The sequence below is a fragment of the Babylonia areolata genome, chromosome 3 (assembly GCF_041734735.1).
Source record: "Babylonia areolata isolate BAREFJ2019XMU chromosome 3, ASM4173473v1, whole genome shotgun sequence".
NCBI lineage: Eukaryota > Metazoa > Mollusca > Gastropoda > Neogastropoda > Buccinidae > Babylonia > Babylonia areolata.
The window spans coordinates 48,219,969-48,234,968 of record NC_134878.1 but is presented as its reverse complement, the minus strand read 5'-3'; the positions used below and the strand labels follow the sequence as shown (position 1 = coordinate 48,234,968).

Sequence of the window (15,000 nt, the reverse complement as noted above, 5' to 3'; positions counted from 1 at the left end):
AAATCCACACGTTTCTTTGCCTCCGAACAGCATCTTTCTTTAACACTGTAGACGGTATGCGGTATGCGTCAATCAATTCTTGCGGGGTGGGGGGGGAGGGAAAATTACCAAAAACCATACGATCAAGACTCTGTCACTCCAGTGCTGCAAGCAGGTAAACTCCAGAATCGGCCAAGTCGGTTTGGTTCCTTGGCTAGAGGAAGTGATGTAAATGTGTTAAACAAGTCAAGGGGAAGGAAGGGGTAGAAAAATCGTCGAGGAAACGTTGCGGAAACTGTCCGGGGGGTAAATTGACAACAGGAGGGTGTGGGTGGGGTGGATAGGAGGAGGGGGAGGGCTGTGTGGTCTGTGTGCAGTGAGGGCCAAAGGGCAGACTGTGAGGTACTCGCAGAAATGTTCACATCGACTGCCATGGGAGCGGCTTTCCTCGCTGTGTTTGTTGTCCTGTCCGCGTTTTCCACAAGTAAGATTTTTTTTTTTTTTTTTTTTTTTTTTTTAGCTTACCTTGTTCTCTACTCCGTCTGTCTGTCTGCTGACCGTCTGTCTTTCTGTCTCTGGATGTTTAGATAAAGGAAGGGGAAAAAAAGAACCATGTACGTTGCTTATCTATTGCCCTTGAAAAAGAAAAAAAAATTAAATAAAAAAAGAATTTGTCTTGTCTTGTCTTGTTTTGTCTTGTCTTGTTTTGTTTTGTCTTGTCTTGTCTTGATTTGTCTCTGCTTCTGTCCCTGAGTCTTTGTCTCCCGCCCCCCCCCCCCCCCCCCCCCCCCCCCCCATCCTCCAAGCCTCCCCCCCCCCCCCCCACTCTGTCAGTACCCGTGTTCTGTTTGCATAGGTTTTTGCTGTTGTTCAATTGTTGTTGTTTGTGTATTTCAAGTCTGGCCTTAAAACCCACCTCTTCACAAGATAGCCTCCCTCCCCTACCTCTTCCTTGTCTTCGGTTTCTTCAGTTTTAGAGTTATGCATGCGTGTGAACTGATGGGTGGTGTGAAAGCGCTTAGATTTGTCTCTGCACAAGATTCACTGAGCGCTATATAAATACCATCATCATCATCACCATGTATAATCATCAGATGTACTGTTGTAATTTATGACCACAGACGGACATCCAGGTTTGTGGTGAAAGATTGGAGGGGACGGAACTGAAGGGAGGAGGGAGCGGATGGAGCATCAGTAAAGTTTGCTCTGAGACTGGATCATTCTGATTAACAACTTGATGAAGGTGTTGATGGTGATGACAACTATCTTTATTCTTCCTGTTGCTATTATTATTATTATTATTTTTATCATTGGTGTTGTTGCTGCTAGTGTTGATGTAGTTGATTGTAAAATGCACACATATATCACCCCCCTCCCTTCTGTCTCTCTGTGTGTCTGTCTTTCTCCGAGTGCCCGCGGTCACCGGCACTCTCACGCACTGTCACACACACACACACACACACACACACACACACAGAGAGAGAGAGAGAGAGAGAGAGAGAGAGAGAGAGGGAGAGAGAGAGAGAGAGTGTTTCAGTTCTCTCAAGGAATCCATTTCACGCTGACCAGCAGCATAACCCAACGCGTGTATTCAAGCCTTGAGTGCATGCACATACAATTTGTGTTCTTAACAGAGTCACGTGGTTTTCTTTTTCAGAATTTTCCCAAAAGTCAATATTTACGTTGCCAAAGAATCTTGTCAGTGCGCTGAGTGAGTGCTGCATCAGTACACCGGGACTTCCGTTAGGCATCTGATCCGAATGATTCAGTCGACTCTCATTTTGATTTTCCAGTCAAACGCCGTGGGAGAAACGGCGAGACCTTGAGTGGGAATCGAACCCAGACCCTCACGGACACTGTATTATGGGTCATGACCATTCTGCCACCTTACACACACACACACACACACACACGAGCTCACATCACTTCATATATATATATACATATATACACTGATCCTGTACTTATGACCCAATTCAGTCCTCCACCCAAAGAAAGCAACTCACCGAACTGAACCTACGCCCTGTATAACTTAACCGTCAGCCAAGTCAGCCAGTAGGTAATTAACGTGAAACCAACGCCTGGGTTTTTGGTTTACTTTCCTCGGCTCGCGCGGCTAATATCAGAGACTGACATAAACTCACAGCTGGGCCAACACCAAAGCGAGAGGTTTGACTCAATGCTTTCTCAACTGTATTGGGAATTCATTCACAGCTCAGTCTTTTGTGAAGGACAGTACTCTACTGCACTAACTCTCAAGTCAGTGCTGCAGTCTTGGGGGTTAGTTGGCCTTAGGGGACCATCCCAACGTCGACTGTCCTAAAACCGACTTGCCCGAGAAAGAGAGGGGAAGAAACCTGGGTAAAACTGGCATTCTTCACCATACTCAAATTCAAACCCAGACAGTTGGGACAGCAGTTGCTTCCTCTGCTGTTCTACTGGTCTTCGTCGGACACGACTATCATACTAAGGTCTCAGATTCAACTCTTACTCACCACTACTTCTGAGACAGTTGGTATCTCTGTGCAGCACTAAGTCAAGGTGAAGTTGCTGTGAACGTGAACGGCGACTGTCGCGGAGTGTTCTACGAAGGTCTGGGCTGCTTCACACGGGATTTTCCCTTCAACAATACCTATGAGCTTCCGCAGAACCCCGACTTTGTGGACACCACCTTTCATCTCTTCACTCGGGCCAACCCTCACAATGGGCAGCCGCTTAGGTGAGCTGATCAGTTGACTAGCTAGGTAGCTCTTTTTTGTTTGTTTGTTTCTTTCTTTCATTCTTTTCACTTGCGTTCTTCTTCTTCTTCTTCTTCGTCCGTGGGCTGCAACTTGAGCCCACGTTCACTCGTATATTACACGAGTGGGCTTTTGCATGTATGACCGTTTTTACCCCGCCATGTAGGCAGCCATACTCCGTTTTCGGGGGTGTGCATGCTTGGTATGTTCTTGTTTCCATAACCCACCGAACGCTGACATGGGTTACAGGATCTTTAACGTGAGTATTCGATCTTCTGCTTGCGTATACACACGAAGGGGGTTCAGGCACTAGCAGGTTTGCACATAATTATGTTGACCTGGGAGATCGTAAAAATCTCCACCCTTTACCCACCAGGCGCCGTTACCCGTGATTCGAACCCGGGACCCTCAGATTGAAAGTCCAACGCTTTAACCGCTCGGCGCCCGTCGCCTTGTGTTTAATTCTATATTTTGTTTATTCACAACATGCGATAGAAAGAAAAAAAAAACCGATTTACCTCGCCTAACTGGCTAACCAGTGGAACAACCTGGCTAAATGTAAAACAGAATGACACCACATGCTTGCGATGAAGACCAAAAAAAACACAAAAAAACCCAACAACAACAACAACGTTTGGAAGAAATCATGGCAACACCTAAATGGACCTCCCATGACTGTGTCTTTGTTATTGATACGCCCTTTTTTTCTTTCTCCCTTTCTATTTCTTTCTTAATGCCATTTCCGTTTTCTCTAGAACTCTTTGTCTGTCTATGTCTGTCTGTCTGCCTGTCTCTGTCTCTCTCTCTCTCTCTCTGTGTCTCTCTCTGTCTCTCTGACTCTGTCTCTGTCTCTCTCATCTTCTTCTTCCTTTTTTGTTTCTTTTTTTATGTCCTTACCGTTTTCTCCATCACTCTGTCTCTGCCTCTTCCTCTGTCTGTCTGTCTCTCTGTCTCTCGCTTGATCTATCTACTTATCTGCTTATCTATCTATCTATCTGTCTGTCTATCTGACTACATGTCTGTCTGTCTGTCTGTCTGTCTCTCTCTACTGATCTATATTTCTACGTATGTGCTTATATATCTATGTATCTATCTATCTATCTATCTATCTATCTATCTATCTATCTATAAACCACTCTATCTATCTCCCATTTCTACTCCCACACCCTTTCCTTCTGTGTTGGGTGTATGTCTGTCCACCTCGTCAGTCTGGCAGCGCCATGACCTATCTGTTTGTCTGTCTACCTGTCTCCCTTTTCTATACCCATACCCCTTTCTTTCTTTTCACTGTGTGTCTGTCTGTCCACCCTGTCTCACAGCGCCAGGACCAGTGGAGGCCAGGTGGACGTGGGAGGGCCGGCCTTCAGCCGTCAGCTGCCGGTCAAGGTCCTGATCCACGGCTTCCTGCAGAACGACCGCAGCCCCTGGGTCCTGGAGATGACCCACTCGCTGCTGGAACACGTCAGTTTCGTTGATTGTCAGCTCTTGTGTCATGCAGAATTGGTCACGTTGATGTAGCAGTATGGTGGTGGTGGTGGTGATGGTCATGGTGTGGTCAGAGGTGGTGGTATGTGTGATGGTTTGTGTGACATCGACAGCAATGGATAAGGCCCAACGCTCAGCTTAAATCACAGGTTGTCATAAGCTTAAGTTGGCCCAACAGCAAATTGGGAGCTGTATGATCAATGGTTTCTCCATTACAATAGGAAGTCATTTGCAGCTTAGTCTTTTGTGAAGGACTATGACTCTCAGGCTAGGAGGCAAGATTGCACTGGCTCTCAGTGCTGCAGTCTCTGGGGCTAGTTTGCCTTGGGGAACCATCCCAACACCGACTGTCCTAAAACCCTCTTGGCCCAGAGAGTGGGGATGTAACTTGGGCAAGACAATTCCCACTATAATCAAATTCTAGCTCAGATGGTTGGGATAACAGTTGCCTCTTCTGCTGTTCTGATGGTCACAGTCGGACACGACTGACTATCATGCATTACATTATACAATGAATGAGGACTCAGAGGCACTGTGGCAGAATCAGGCTTTAGACTTCTGATCCAGTGTCCGCCAGTGATCAGGGTTCCATGCCCCGTTTTGGCATGGTGTTATGTCCTTGGCAAAGGCGCTCCACGCCGATTTCCCTCACTCCACCCAGGTGTGAATAGGTAGGTACCTGACTTCTGTTGATGAAGATCAAAACAGTGGAAGGAGAGGATCGGGCCCCGCCTCCCTGTGCCAAACGCTGGACAGTGTCAGATATGAATTCAGCGCCTCCATGGCCGTTGAAAGGTTATGGGATCTTTAACCTTTGGAGTGGATGAGGTAGTGGTGGTGGTGGCGCGTGTGGTGAAGGATGAGGTGGTTTCAATGATAGCATTTGGTGTGTGAGATGGCGTCGTTTTCCTCTTCAAGTCAAATGACCAATATCAACCTGGCGTTACGATTCTTGTTGTAGCTGAGGCATACTGATATTCATGTTTCCACCACCCAATCAGCTCTGAGAAGGGACAATCACGGGATCCTTAACGTGTGTGTTTGATCTTGCGCATGCATGTACATTCTAAGAGGACTCGAAAACTACAAGTCAGGACATCAGACTGACAAAACTCTCCACCTTTAAAACTCCTTTGGCTGCCAGTGGACGAGCATGCTAGGCTGTCACCTCACTGACATAGTAAGATTGGATTTACAGGTCAGACTGTAAGTTATCATTTTTTTGTATCTGAGCTTTCCCCCCTTTGGAATGCATTACTTTTTGTTCAGCTCCATTGATGATAACGCTTTGCTGTTGATCTGTAAGGTAATCCTGGACCCAGAGCAGTACTTTATCCCGTGATCCCATATGTTTCTGTTTTCAGGAGAACTCTCCGATGGGACACACTGTGGAAAGTTCTTTGGAAATCCATCATAGATGATGCCTACTGAACCCCCATTATCCAAGATCTTTGTTCAAATACCCATCACGTCCAGCAGTTGCGTTGTACATAAACTGCCATGTATAAACCCATGCTGTTCTTTGCTGAAATGATCGTTCTCCTGCATATGGCCGATAATCTGTTCTCGGACAAACGACTCCATCACCTTACACAGGATGCAAGTCTCACTTACTGGTCTGTAGTTGGTCGCGGAAAGTTTACTGCCTTTCTTGAAAGTGGGTATAAGCTGAGCCTGGCGCCAATATTCTCAGATCTTCCCTTTATTCAGTGACTTCCTGAACTATATTGCCACTGGCAGTGCCAGAACGTCAGATGTATTCGAGAGAACTATTAGACACAATCCATCAGGTCCTGATGCTTTCCTGGTTTGCAGTTCTGAGAGTGTTTTTTTCGACTTTGTCGATGGGAATTTCAGTCTTTCAACTCCGTATGGTATTCATACTTTGGTAGGTCTGGCAGCTGTCCTCCTTCCCCTGTGAACACGCTCTGAAAGAAGACATTCATTACTTCTGCTTACTCCTGGTCTGAAGTTGTTCTCGTTCCGTCTTCTTTTCGGAGACTGATCACCACTCCACTCTTTGATTTGATTCTATTTGATATGGATACTTATACTGCGCCTGTCCTCGGTTCGAGACCAGGTCTAAGCGCCTCACAAACTCGGGGTCATTTGCACAGGCTGCCCACCAGGATAAAGCCGAGACTCTTTCTCTTAATTTTTATGTAGCCGTGCTCCGAGTGGTTACTGAAGGGTACGGCACAAAAGACTTAACTAAATGATTGATTGAATGAAAGGATAGACAAGATCCCACACACAGGCCAGGAACATATAGAGGCCAGTCACAAATGGGTTTTTCTATTGTTTTATTTACAATATTAGATGAGAAGAAAACCAAAGAGAAGAGAATAGAAGAGAAGAGAAGATAAAAAGAGAAGAAGACTAGAAGAGAACTAGTCTAAGAGAAGACAGTGCCTGGAATGACACAAACAAATGTCATTAGCACAACATGTCTGCACAAGTGAATAATAAAGCGCATGTATACATATCACATGGAAAGACTATTCACTCGGGTTTGGGATAATAATAATAATAATAATAATAATAATAATAATGGATACTTATATAGCACACTATCCAGAAATCTGCTCTAGGTGCTTTACAAAAACGCTTTTGATAACATAAAACATTATATCTATGTTACATGCGCACACCAAAATGTGACCACACACACACACACACACACGCACGCACGCACGCGCACACACACACGCACGCACGCACGCACACACACACACACTGCATACATACATTTTAACATACATGTGTATCTAACAGCTACCCTAACAAATACGCACACATAGGCAGGCACAAACTTACATAAACACACGCGCACACAATACACATTCATATACATGCATGTAGTTGTGGACCTGCCACAATTGAACTTATTGCTGAGGGAAAAGGTGAGTTTTGAGACGAGATTTAAAAGATGCGAGGGAATCAGAATGACGGAGGTTATCAGGGAGCTTGTTCCACGTCTTTGGCGATTGAAAAGAAAACGATCTGTGTCCATAGGTCTTACTTCTGACGTGAGGTATCCTGAGAAGTCGAGTATCAGAGGAAGAACGGAGCTGGCGAGACGGGGTATAGATATGGATGAGTTCAGAAAGATACTTGGGGCCAGATCCGTTGACTGCAGAAAAGGTCAGAGTGGATAGCTTATAGTCTATTCGATCAGAAACAGGCAACCAGTGGAGAGACTGAAGGAGAGGAGAAACATGGTCAAATTTAGAAGCTCTGCAAATGAGTCTGGCAGCGTTATTCTGAATTCGTTGGAGTCTGTCTAACAGGTATTTGGGAAGGCCGGCCAAAAGAGAGTTGCAGTAATCCAATTTTGAGAGAACCAGAGAGCATACAAGTGTCTTGGTTGCATCGGTTGAGAGATAGTGGCGGATAGAGCTGATTCTACGCAGTTCCAAATAGGCAACTTTACAGATATTCGAAATGTGCTGTTGGAAGGAAAGAGACTGGTCCAGGATTACACCAAGACTGCGAACAGAGGGAGAAAGTGAAACAGGTGTGCTATTGATCAGAACAGAGTCAGGAAAGGAAGGATGTTGACGAAACTTCTTTGGACAGGTTATCATCAATTCAGTCTTATCATCATTTAATTGCAGCTTGTTGAGAGTCATCCAGTCCTTTAGGCCAGCAATGCACTCCTGTGTTTGAGTCACCAGTGCATCAAATTCAGCTATGGAAGCCGACTGATAAAGTTGTGTGTCATCAGCAAAGCTCTCATGCGACATCGCATGATGACTGATGACATCCGACACAGGAGCCGCATACAGCACGAAAAGAACAGGACCTAGGACGGACCCTTGGGATACGCAACAACATAATGCAAATGTGTGAAGACCAAACACTGACATCAAATGACATTCCTAATACATTTGAATGGCTCAGTTAAAGTGATTGAAACAATTAATCCAACACTATCTTGTAATCACAACAGCAGAATACTACACACCTCTTAGAGTACTGAGCACACTGTAGCAGTACAATTGATATCAGCATGTAAAATAATACATGAATAATAAACAAGATAGAGAATCAGTGGCTCAGACATAATACTGGCAAACTGATAGACCAGATAGTAAGTGAAGCACCATCATGGTTTAACCATTAAGTGGTGAATGAACTTTACGCACTCACTAGAACATTCTGGAACAAACACTAGTGTCCAGAGACGTCACTGACTGTGACGTTAAGAATCAAATGGAACACCGCTACGAGCATATGACGACATGGCAATTTTCTAGATCAATCATAGCCGAGCTGTGACTAACATGTCAAAGCAATAACTGAACAAAGCATTAACTGAACAAAGCAATAACTGAACATACTCATATGAACACAAGTACTGTGTCGAATAATACAATTTACAAATCAACACATTCTACACACTAGTACTTACAGCGATACGTAGCGAGGTGTCAGCTGTTGTGGGGACACACACGACACACTGCCCGCGACACAGCAAGAGACAAAGAGAGCAGGTGCTGGCCGCGGCTGGCTCGGGTGTGGAAGTGACCACTCATCACCCGCTCAGCCAATTTATACAAATTAGGCGAACTACAAAGACAATCACGTGGGCTGCAAACCAGATCGTCACTAATCTGAAGAAATCTGATGAGAACTGTGCTTGTTACAAGGTGTTCAGTAACAGATTTCTGAATGATTCCTGAACCGATTTGCATCGGATAAGTTGCAAAAGAAAGAGCTGAACGCCTACTTTATAATGAGTGTAAAATGAAGTGTTGATTATTTAAGATGAATTTATAATCTTAATTTAAGTCACCTGAACAGGGTCAGTTTTAACGAGCTCGTCGCTGAAAATTACAAACTGCGTTAAATCAGTTTCACGTAGGTAAACATAAATGGAATAGATTTAAAGATGGAATTAAGACGATTCTGCCAGTATATAATACTAGTAGTTTACTGATCTGACAAAAGAGCTATTAATTAAATACTGTGGAACAGAAACACAAGTTTGCTCTCAGCCAATGACGTATCGCGACGCGACACTGGTCGAGCAGTCAGCAGGTGGTCTGGCCAGGACAAAATGATGTAAGCAGAGTGACGTCACACATTCTGTGGCAGGGTTATGAGGGAAAACTGTCGTCTGCTGTGGCTTGTGCGTGAATAGTGTTGGAGCAAGCATAGCGCGCTTGGTCACACCTCCCCCCATCTTTTGAAAACCATCGTCCGCGATGGTTAATTAAAAGTAATTCTTGTGAGCAGACTTAGCTGAGCATCAAACAAGAATTATTGGGCAGGTAAGGGAGATAATTTTGCTGATAACTGATAGCTAAGTGAATGTGAAATGACGGCAACCTTCTTAGGAACAACACCCTACTTCTATATTCAAAGTGGCTTTAGCCAGGTTAAGTTAAGAGTTTGGACTTAGTCGAATGCATCCTAACTTAACTTTGAAGAGTTTGCTATAGAGAAGGGGTCCCAATTTGGTAAATACACTATGAAGATGGAAAGCATTCATTTATGTGCCTATCAGTCTATCTATCATATCACTGTCAGACGCGCATATAAACAGGCATACATGTATAAAAGCATAGATTATAAACATGAATTATGTGGGCATGTTCATAGACATACTTTGCATTGCTAAGACCTTGTGACAAGCTAGATCACAGGTTAACTAAGCAAGAAGAATAAAAAAAACCCATAAAACATGAATTATGCAGAAATATTTGAAATGAAAACAAAATTACAACATGAACAGGAATGATATGAAAAACAAAATCAGCATTGCCTCAGCTTAGTGAGAATAAAAAACATAAACAAGCATGAGTATTGGCATCATGACTGTCTCTGCTGCAAAAGACCAGTCTCAAAACACTGTTAGTGGAGTCATGGTTGCCAGTCGTATAGACCGTCTCGGTGCAGGATCTGGTGGTAGTGGAGGCGGCTCTGGTGCAACTCGCTGGGTTGGTGTCCTGGGTCTTGGCATGGGCCTGGTCAGCCACATACCACTGTCACTGTCAGTGTCAGTGTCAGTCACTTTGTCGCCCTGGTGGTGCAGTGAGACCGGGTCTGTAGGCGTGACAGAGGGTGGTTGTTGGCTGGACCTCTGCGGTGCGGGGCTGATGACAGGTGGGGACAAGTGCGGGACGACAGCATCAGGTGTGATGCTGTGGTGCCTCCGTCGTCTGCGTCTCCTGCGTCTCTGGTTTGGAGCTGGAGTTGGTGTTGGTCCAGGTTGCTCAGTGTGTGTAGGAGCGACACACTGGTTGTGGGCTGGAACTGCAGGCTGGTGGTCAGCATTCTGTCGCCTGGCCTGGTAGCGTCGCTTGTGGCGACACTGGTGCTCGGTGTGACCGGGCCTCTCACACCAGACACAGCGTGGAGGGTGTGGGGTACGGTCAGCAGCACAGCGTTGAGGATGTGGGCGGTGTTCTGGCTTGGGGGACTGCAGCTGACGTCGCAGGCTGGTGTTCTCAGCTGCAAGTGTGGCCAGCTGGGCTTCCAGGCGGACAACAGTGGTGTTGTCTACGCCGGGGCAGGTGTTGTAGGTGTGGTTGTCCTCCCTCAGCCATCGCAGGGCCTCCTTCTTTGCTGCCTCGAAGGTGGTGTCAGGGTGGTCACGGATGTAGCGCCTGACATTGCGCCTGAGTGCAGCTGGCTGGAGACCTCTGGCGAAGGCGTCGCGGAGGATGGTTGCTGGCACTTGTATGATCCCATCTTCAGCCCTGTTGACCTTGGTCCATAGGTACCGAAGATGTGATGCGTAGTCGGTCACCGTCTCCTTGGGCTGCTGCTGCCTGTTGAAGAAGGTGGTGGCAAGCTCTGTGGCATCTCGCTGATCTCCCCAGTTCTCATCAAGAACCGCAAGGATCTTGGCTGGGGTGTCCACGTCAGTCGCTGGCAGCCTGACGATCTGCTGGCGAGCTCTGCCGGCAAGGGCTGAGATCAGCCAGAGAGAGGCTGTCGCATCATCCAGGGGCTGTAGCTGGAGAATCAGTCTGGCCTCCTGGACGAAGTCGTCGACTTCACTGCCGGTTTCCTCTCCGGATAGTGTCGGGAGTTTGGGCAGGAAGTCGGATGAAGCCATCTTGATGGGGCGACGACTCTTCTCGTGGACTTGATGTACCTGCTGCACTGTCTTCTCTCTTCTCCTATGTCTAACTATCCCTATGTGACTGTTAGTACAACCTCTTGTCCCTGTACGATCCTAGCTCACAGTGCCAAGTATGTAATAGAGATTGCTTGGCTATGAGCTTTGATTTATTAAGAGATATAGAGAACTAGCACATCCTTGCTCACAGCACCAAGTTGTAACAAGGTACACTTGGTGGTCAAGGGCTGTGGTTTTGGGATGGATTGAATTTGGATAAAATAATTGAAACCTTAAAGGGAATAATTGGACTATTTTATAATGGATCTTTATCCTGTCGTAAGAATATTCTAAAGGATCAAAATCCTGTCGGCGACGCCACTTTTGTAGCCGTGCTCCGAGTGGTTACTGAAGGGTACGGCACAAAAGACTTAACTAAATGATTGATTGAATGAAAGGATAGACAAGATCCCACGCACAGGCCAGGAACATATAGAGGCCAGTCACAAATGGGTTTTTCTATTGTTTTATTTACAATATTAGATGAGAAGAAAACCTAAGAGAAAAGAATAGAAGAGAAGAGAAGATAAAAAGAGAAGAAGACTAGAAGAGAACTAGTCTAAGAGAAGACAGTGCCTGGAATGACACAAACAAATGTCATTAGCACAACATGTCTGCACAAGTGAATAATAAAGCGCATGTATACATATCACATGGAAAGACTATTCACTCGGGTTTGGGATACGCAACAACATAATGCAAATGTGTGAAGACCAAACACTGACATCAAATGACATTCCTAATACATTTGAATGGTTCAGTTAAAGTGATTGAAACAATTAATCCAAGAGAAATCTGATGAGAACTGTGCTTGTTACAAGGTGTTCAGTAACAGATTTCTGAATGATTCCTGAACCGATTTGCATCGGATAAGTTGCAAAAGAAAGAGCTGAACGCCTACTTTATAATGAGTGTAAAATGAAGTGTTGATTATTTAAGATGAATTTATAATCTTAATTTAAGTCACCTGAACAGGGTCAGTTTTAACGAGCTCGTCGCTGAAAATTACAAACTGCGTTAAATCAGTTTCACGTAGGTAAACATAAATGGAATAGATTTAAAGATGGAATTAAGACGATTCTGCCAGTATATAATACTAGTAGTTTACTGATCTGACAAAAGAGCTATTAATTAAATACTGTGGAACAGAAACACAAGTTTGCTCTCAGCCAATGACGTATCGCGACGCGACACTGGTCGAGCAGTCAGCAGGTGGTCTGGCCAGGACAAAATGATGTAAGCAGAGTGACGTCACACATTCTGTGGCGGGTTATGAGGGAAAACTGTCGTCTGCTGTGGCTTGTGCGTGAATAGTGTTGGAGCAAGCATAGCGCGCTTGGTCACATTTATTTTATTTTATTTACTTATTTATTTCACACAGGGCCCGATCAGAGGTTTGGGTTTACGCGAAGGTCATCGTCTATTTGTTTTTTTTGAGTTTTGAGGGGTTTTTTTGTTTTTTTTTTTTTTTTGTTTTGTTTTTTTATTGTTTTTTTTGCTGCCCCATCATCTGCACCGTTTCAGTGGCATTACTCCCACGCCGCTCATTTAGATTCCCCCATACACGGCCACACCCGGGTTCGTCCGTCGCAGTTCCAGCGTCGGCAGTCCACAGGGAACCATCGATGTTAGGTCGCCAGGAGGCCACACACCAGAGGAGACCCTGCACTGTTGCAGAGTCACTTCGGTGGTGTTCAGTGGTGCCTGTTCTGTTTTAACGTACTTAGGACACCACCTACTAAGCCCCCTTAGTTTTGTTTTTTGTTCTGTTTCTTTTTTCTTTCTAATACAGTAGATGTGGTGTAGCGTGTATGGATCTGTCTGCACGCCCTGACACCTCCAAGAAAACCGAAATCTGATTATTCTGTCTCCAGGAAAACGTCAACGTCATCACTGTGAGCTGGGGGGCAGGAGCCGGCTTCCCATACGCCCAGGCAGTGGCCAATACCCGCGTGGTGGGGGCGGAGCTTGCCCGCCTCGTCAGGCTGATTGGCCAACAGAAAGGGGTGTCGCTTCGCCGCTTTCATTTGATTGGCCACAGTCTGGGCGCTCACGTGGCCGGCCATGCTGGCAGAATTCTGCGTGGACAGATCGCAAGGATCACTGGTAAATCAATGTGTGTGTACGTGTGTGTGTGTTACTTGTATGTTCCTTAGATTGATAGCCTCATTAGATATCGCATTCATAATAATTTTTGTCAATAAAGATTGTTCACATTTAATAAAGCATGTAATGATATTGCCGGTTTGTTATGTGTAAAAATGTTTGCCTCAGTGGGTGCCGGGGTGGGATAAATAATGACATGGGATAGATGGACGAGACTGGTTTTATAGTAAGTCACTCAGTTTAATTTGGTGATTGGGAACATGACTAGTGAGTGAGGCGGAGAGAACTGAGAAATATTAAACAAGGAACAGCAAGTACGGTTACTCTTTGTGAAACAAAAGTACACAATTCGAACCATCCGGTTGTTTGTGCAAATGGTTGAATGATTGCTTGAGCTATTTGTTTGCTGGATTCGTTGGTTTGATGGCTGTTTGACTGGTGACTTGGTTGTGCAGTTGCTGGGTCTGTTGGTGGGTTGGTTTACATTGGTTGTCAGCTGATTTGATCCCTTAAATCCCCACGAAAGCGGAGTATGGCTGCCTACATGGCGGGGTAAAAACGGTCATACACGTAAAATCCCACTCGTGTACATACGAGTGAACGTGGGAGTTGCAGCTCACGAACACAGAAGAAGAAGAAGAAGAAGATCCCTTCAATGGGGTTTCTTTTCTTTTTGTATGTTCTAAAATGGATCAGACGTCTAAGTTTTGTTCATCGGAGATGAATTCAATCTGTCTTTGTTGTTTGTTGTTTTGTGATTGAGAGATGCTTATTGTCAGTGTTTGCAAGTATTCGCCTTTGTTCTCTCTCTCTCTCTCTCTCTCTCTCTCTCTCTCTCTTCTGCTCTTTCGTCGGAGTTGATGCCTTTCAGGTTCTTCTTGGTTCCTATGGGTTAAGTCTTCAGTCTTCTTTTCGTTTGACCTCTTCTGACCTCACTGAACCATGTTTGTTGGTTTAGTTGGTTGGCTAGTGGCTCGGTAAACTGGTTGAAGTGGTTTGGTTTGGTTTAATTCTGCACCATATATGTTGGGTTAGTTGTTGGTATATACCTAAGTTGTTTGGTTAATTATCTGGCGGGGTTTGTAGTTGAATTTAATGTATCGTTTGCTTGCCGCAACACCTTTCCTCAGACATCATTCTATAGTGAGATGAAACGTGCTTGTGCACACCCGCGCATGGTAAATGCCTTCTTTTTTTCCAGTCATTTCCGTCTCCATTTCCACGAACAAGACGCCATGATTCCCTTTCAACTCTTTATTGTTGTGGCCCTTTTTGGGAACGGGTGTGTGTGTGGGGGGGGGGGGGAGGGGGGGGGGGGGTTTCTTTTTTTTTCTTTTTTTTTTTGTCTATGATCAGCTTCAGATCCGCTCTGTTTCTGCGATGGCCCAATCACTGAAACACACCGCTGCTCTTTCTCTGCCTCTCAGTGGATCCTACGTGTAGGTCCTACACCTGGAACGATCTCCATCAGTCGGTCGCTTTGTCAATTCCCTGCACTCAGCTCTCCCAACCTTTTTCCAAAATACTGTCCCCCACTCCACTCCACTTCTTCCCCCCCCC

The 15,000-nt window shown here is 45.3% G+C and overlaps 1 protein-coding gene across 1 annotated transcript in view; it reads left to right on the top strand.

Annotated features, from left to right (window-relative positions):
• The first annotated feature begins 256 nt into the window (after positions 1-256).
• Positions 257-15,000, top strand: part of LOC143280042 (pancreatic lipase-related protein 2-like) — a 20,817-nt gene continuing 6,073 nt past the window's right edge. Inside the window, exons 1-4 of the mRNA XM_076584517.1 lie at positions 257-463; positions 2,509-2,698; positions 4,037-4,178; positions 13,209-13,440. Coding sequence (XP_076440632.1) covers positions 394-463; positions 2,509-2,698; positions 4,037-4,178; positions 13,209-13,440 — 634 coding nt within the window. The 5' untranslated portion in view covers positions 257-393. The remainder of the gene's footprint in view (positions 464-2,508; positions 2,699-4,036; positions 4,179-13,208; positions 13,441-15,000) is intronic.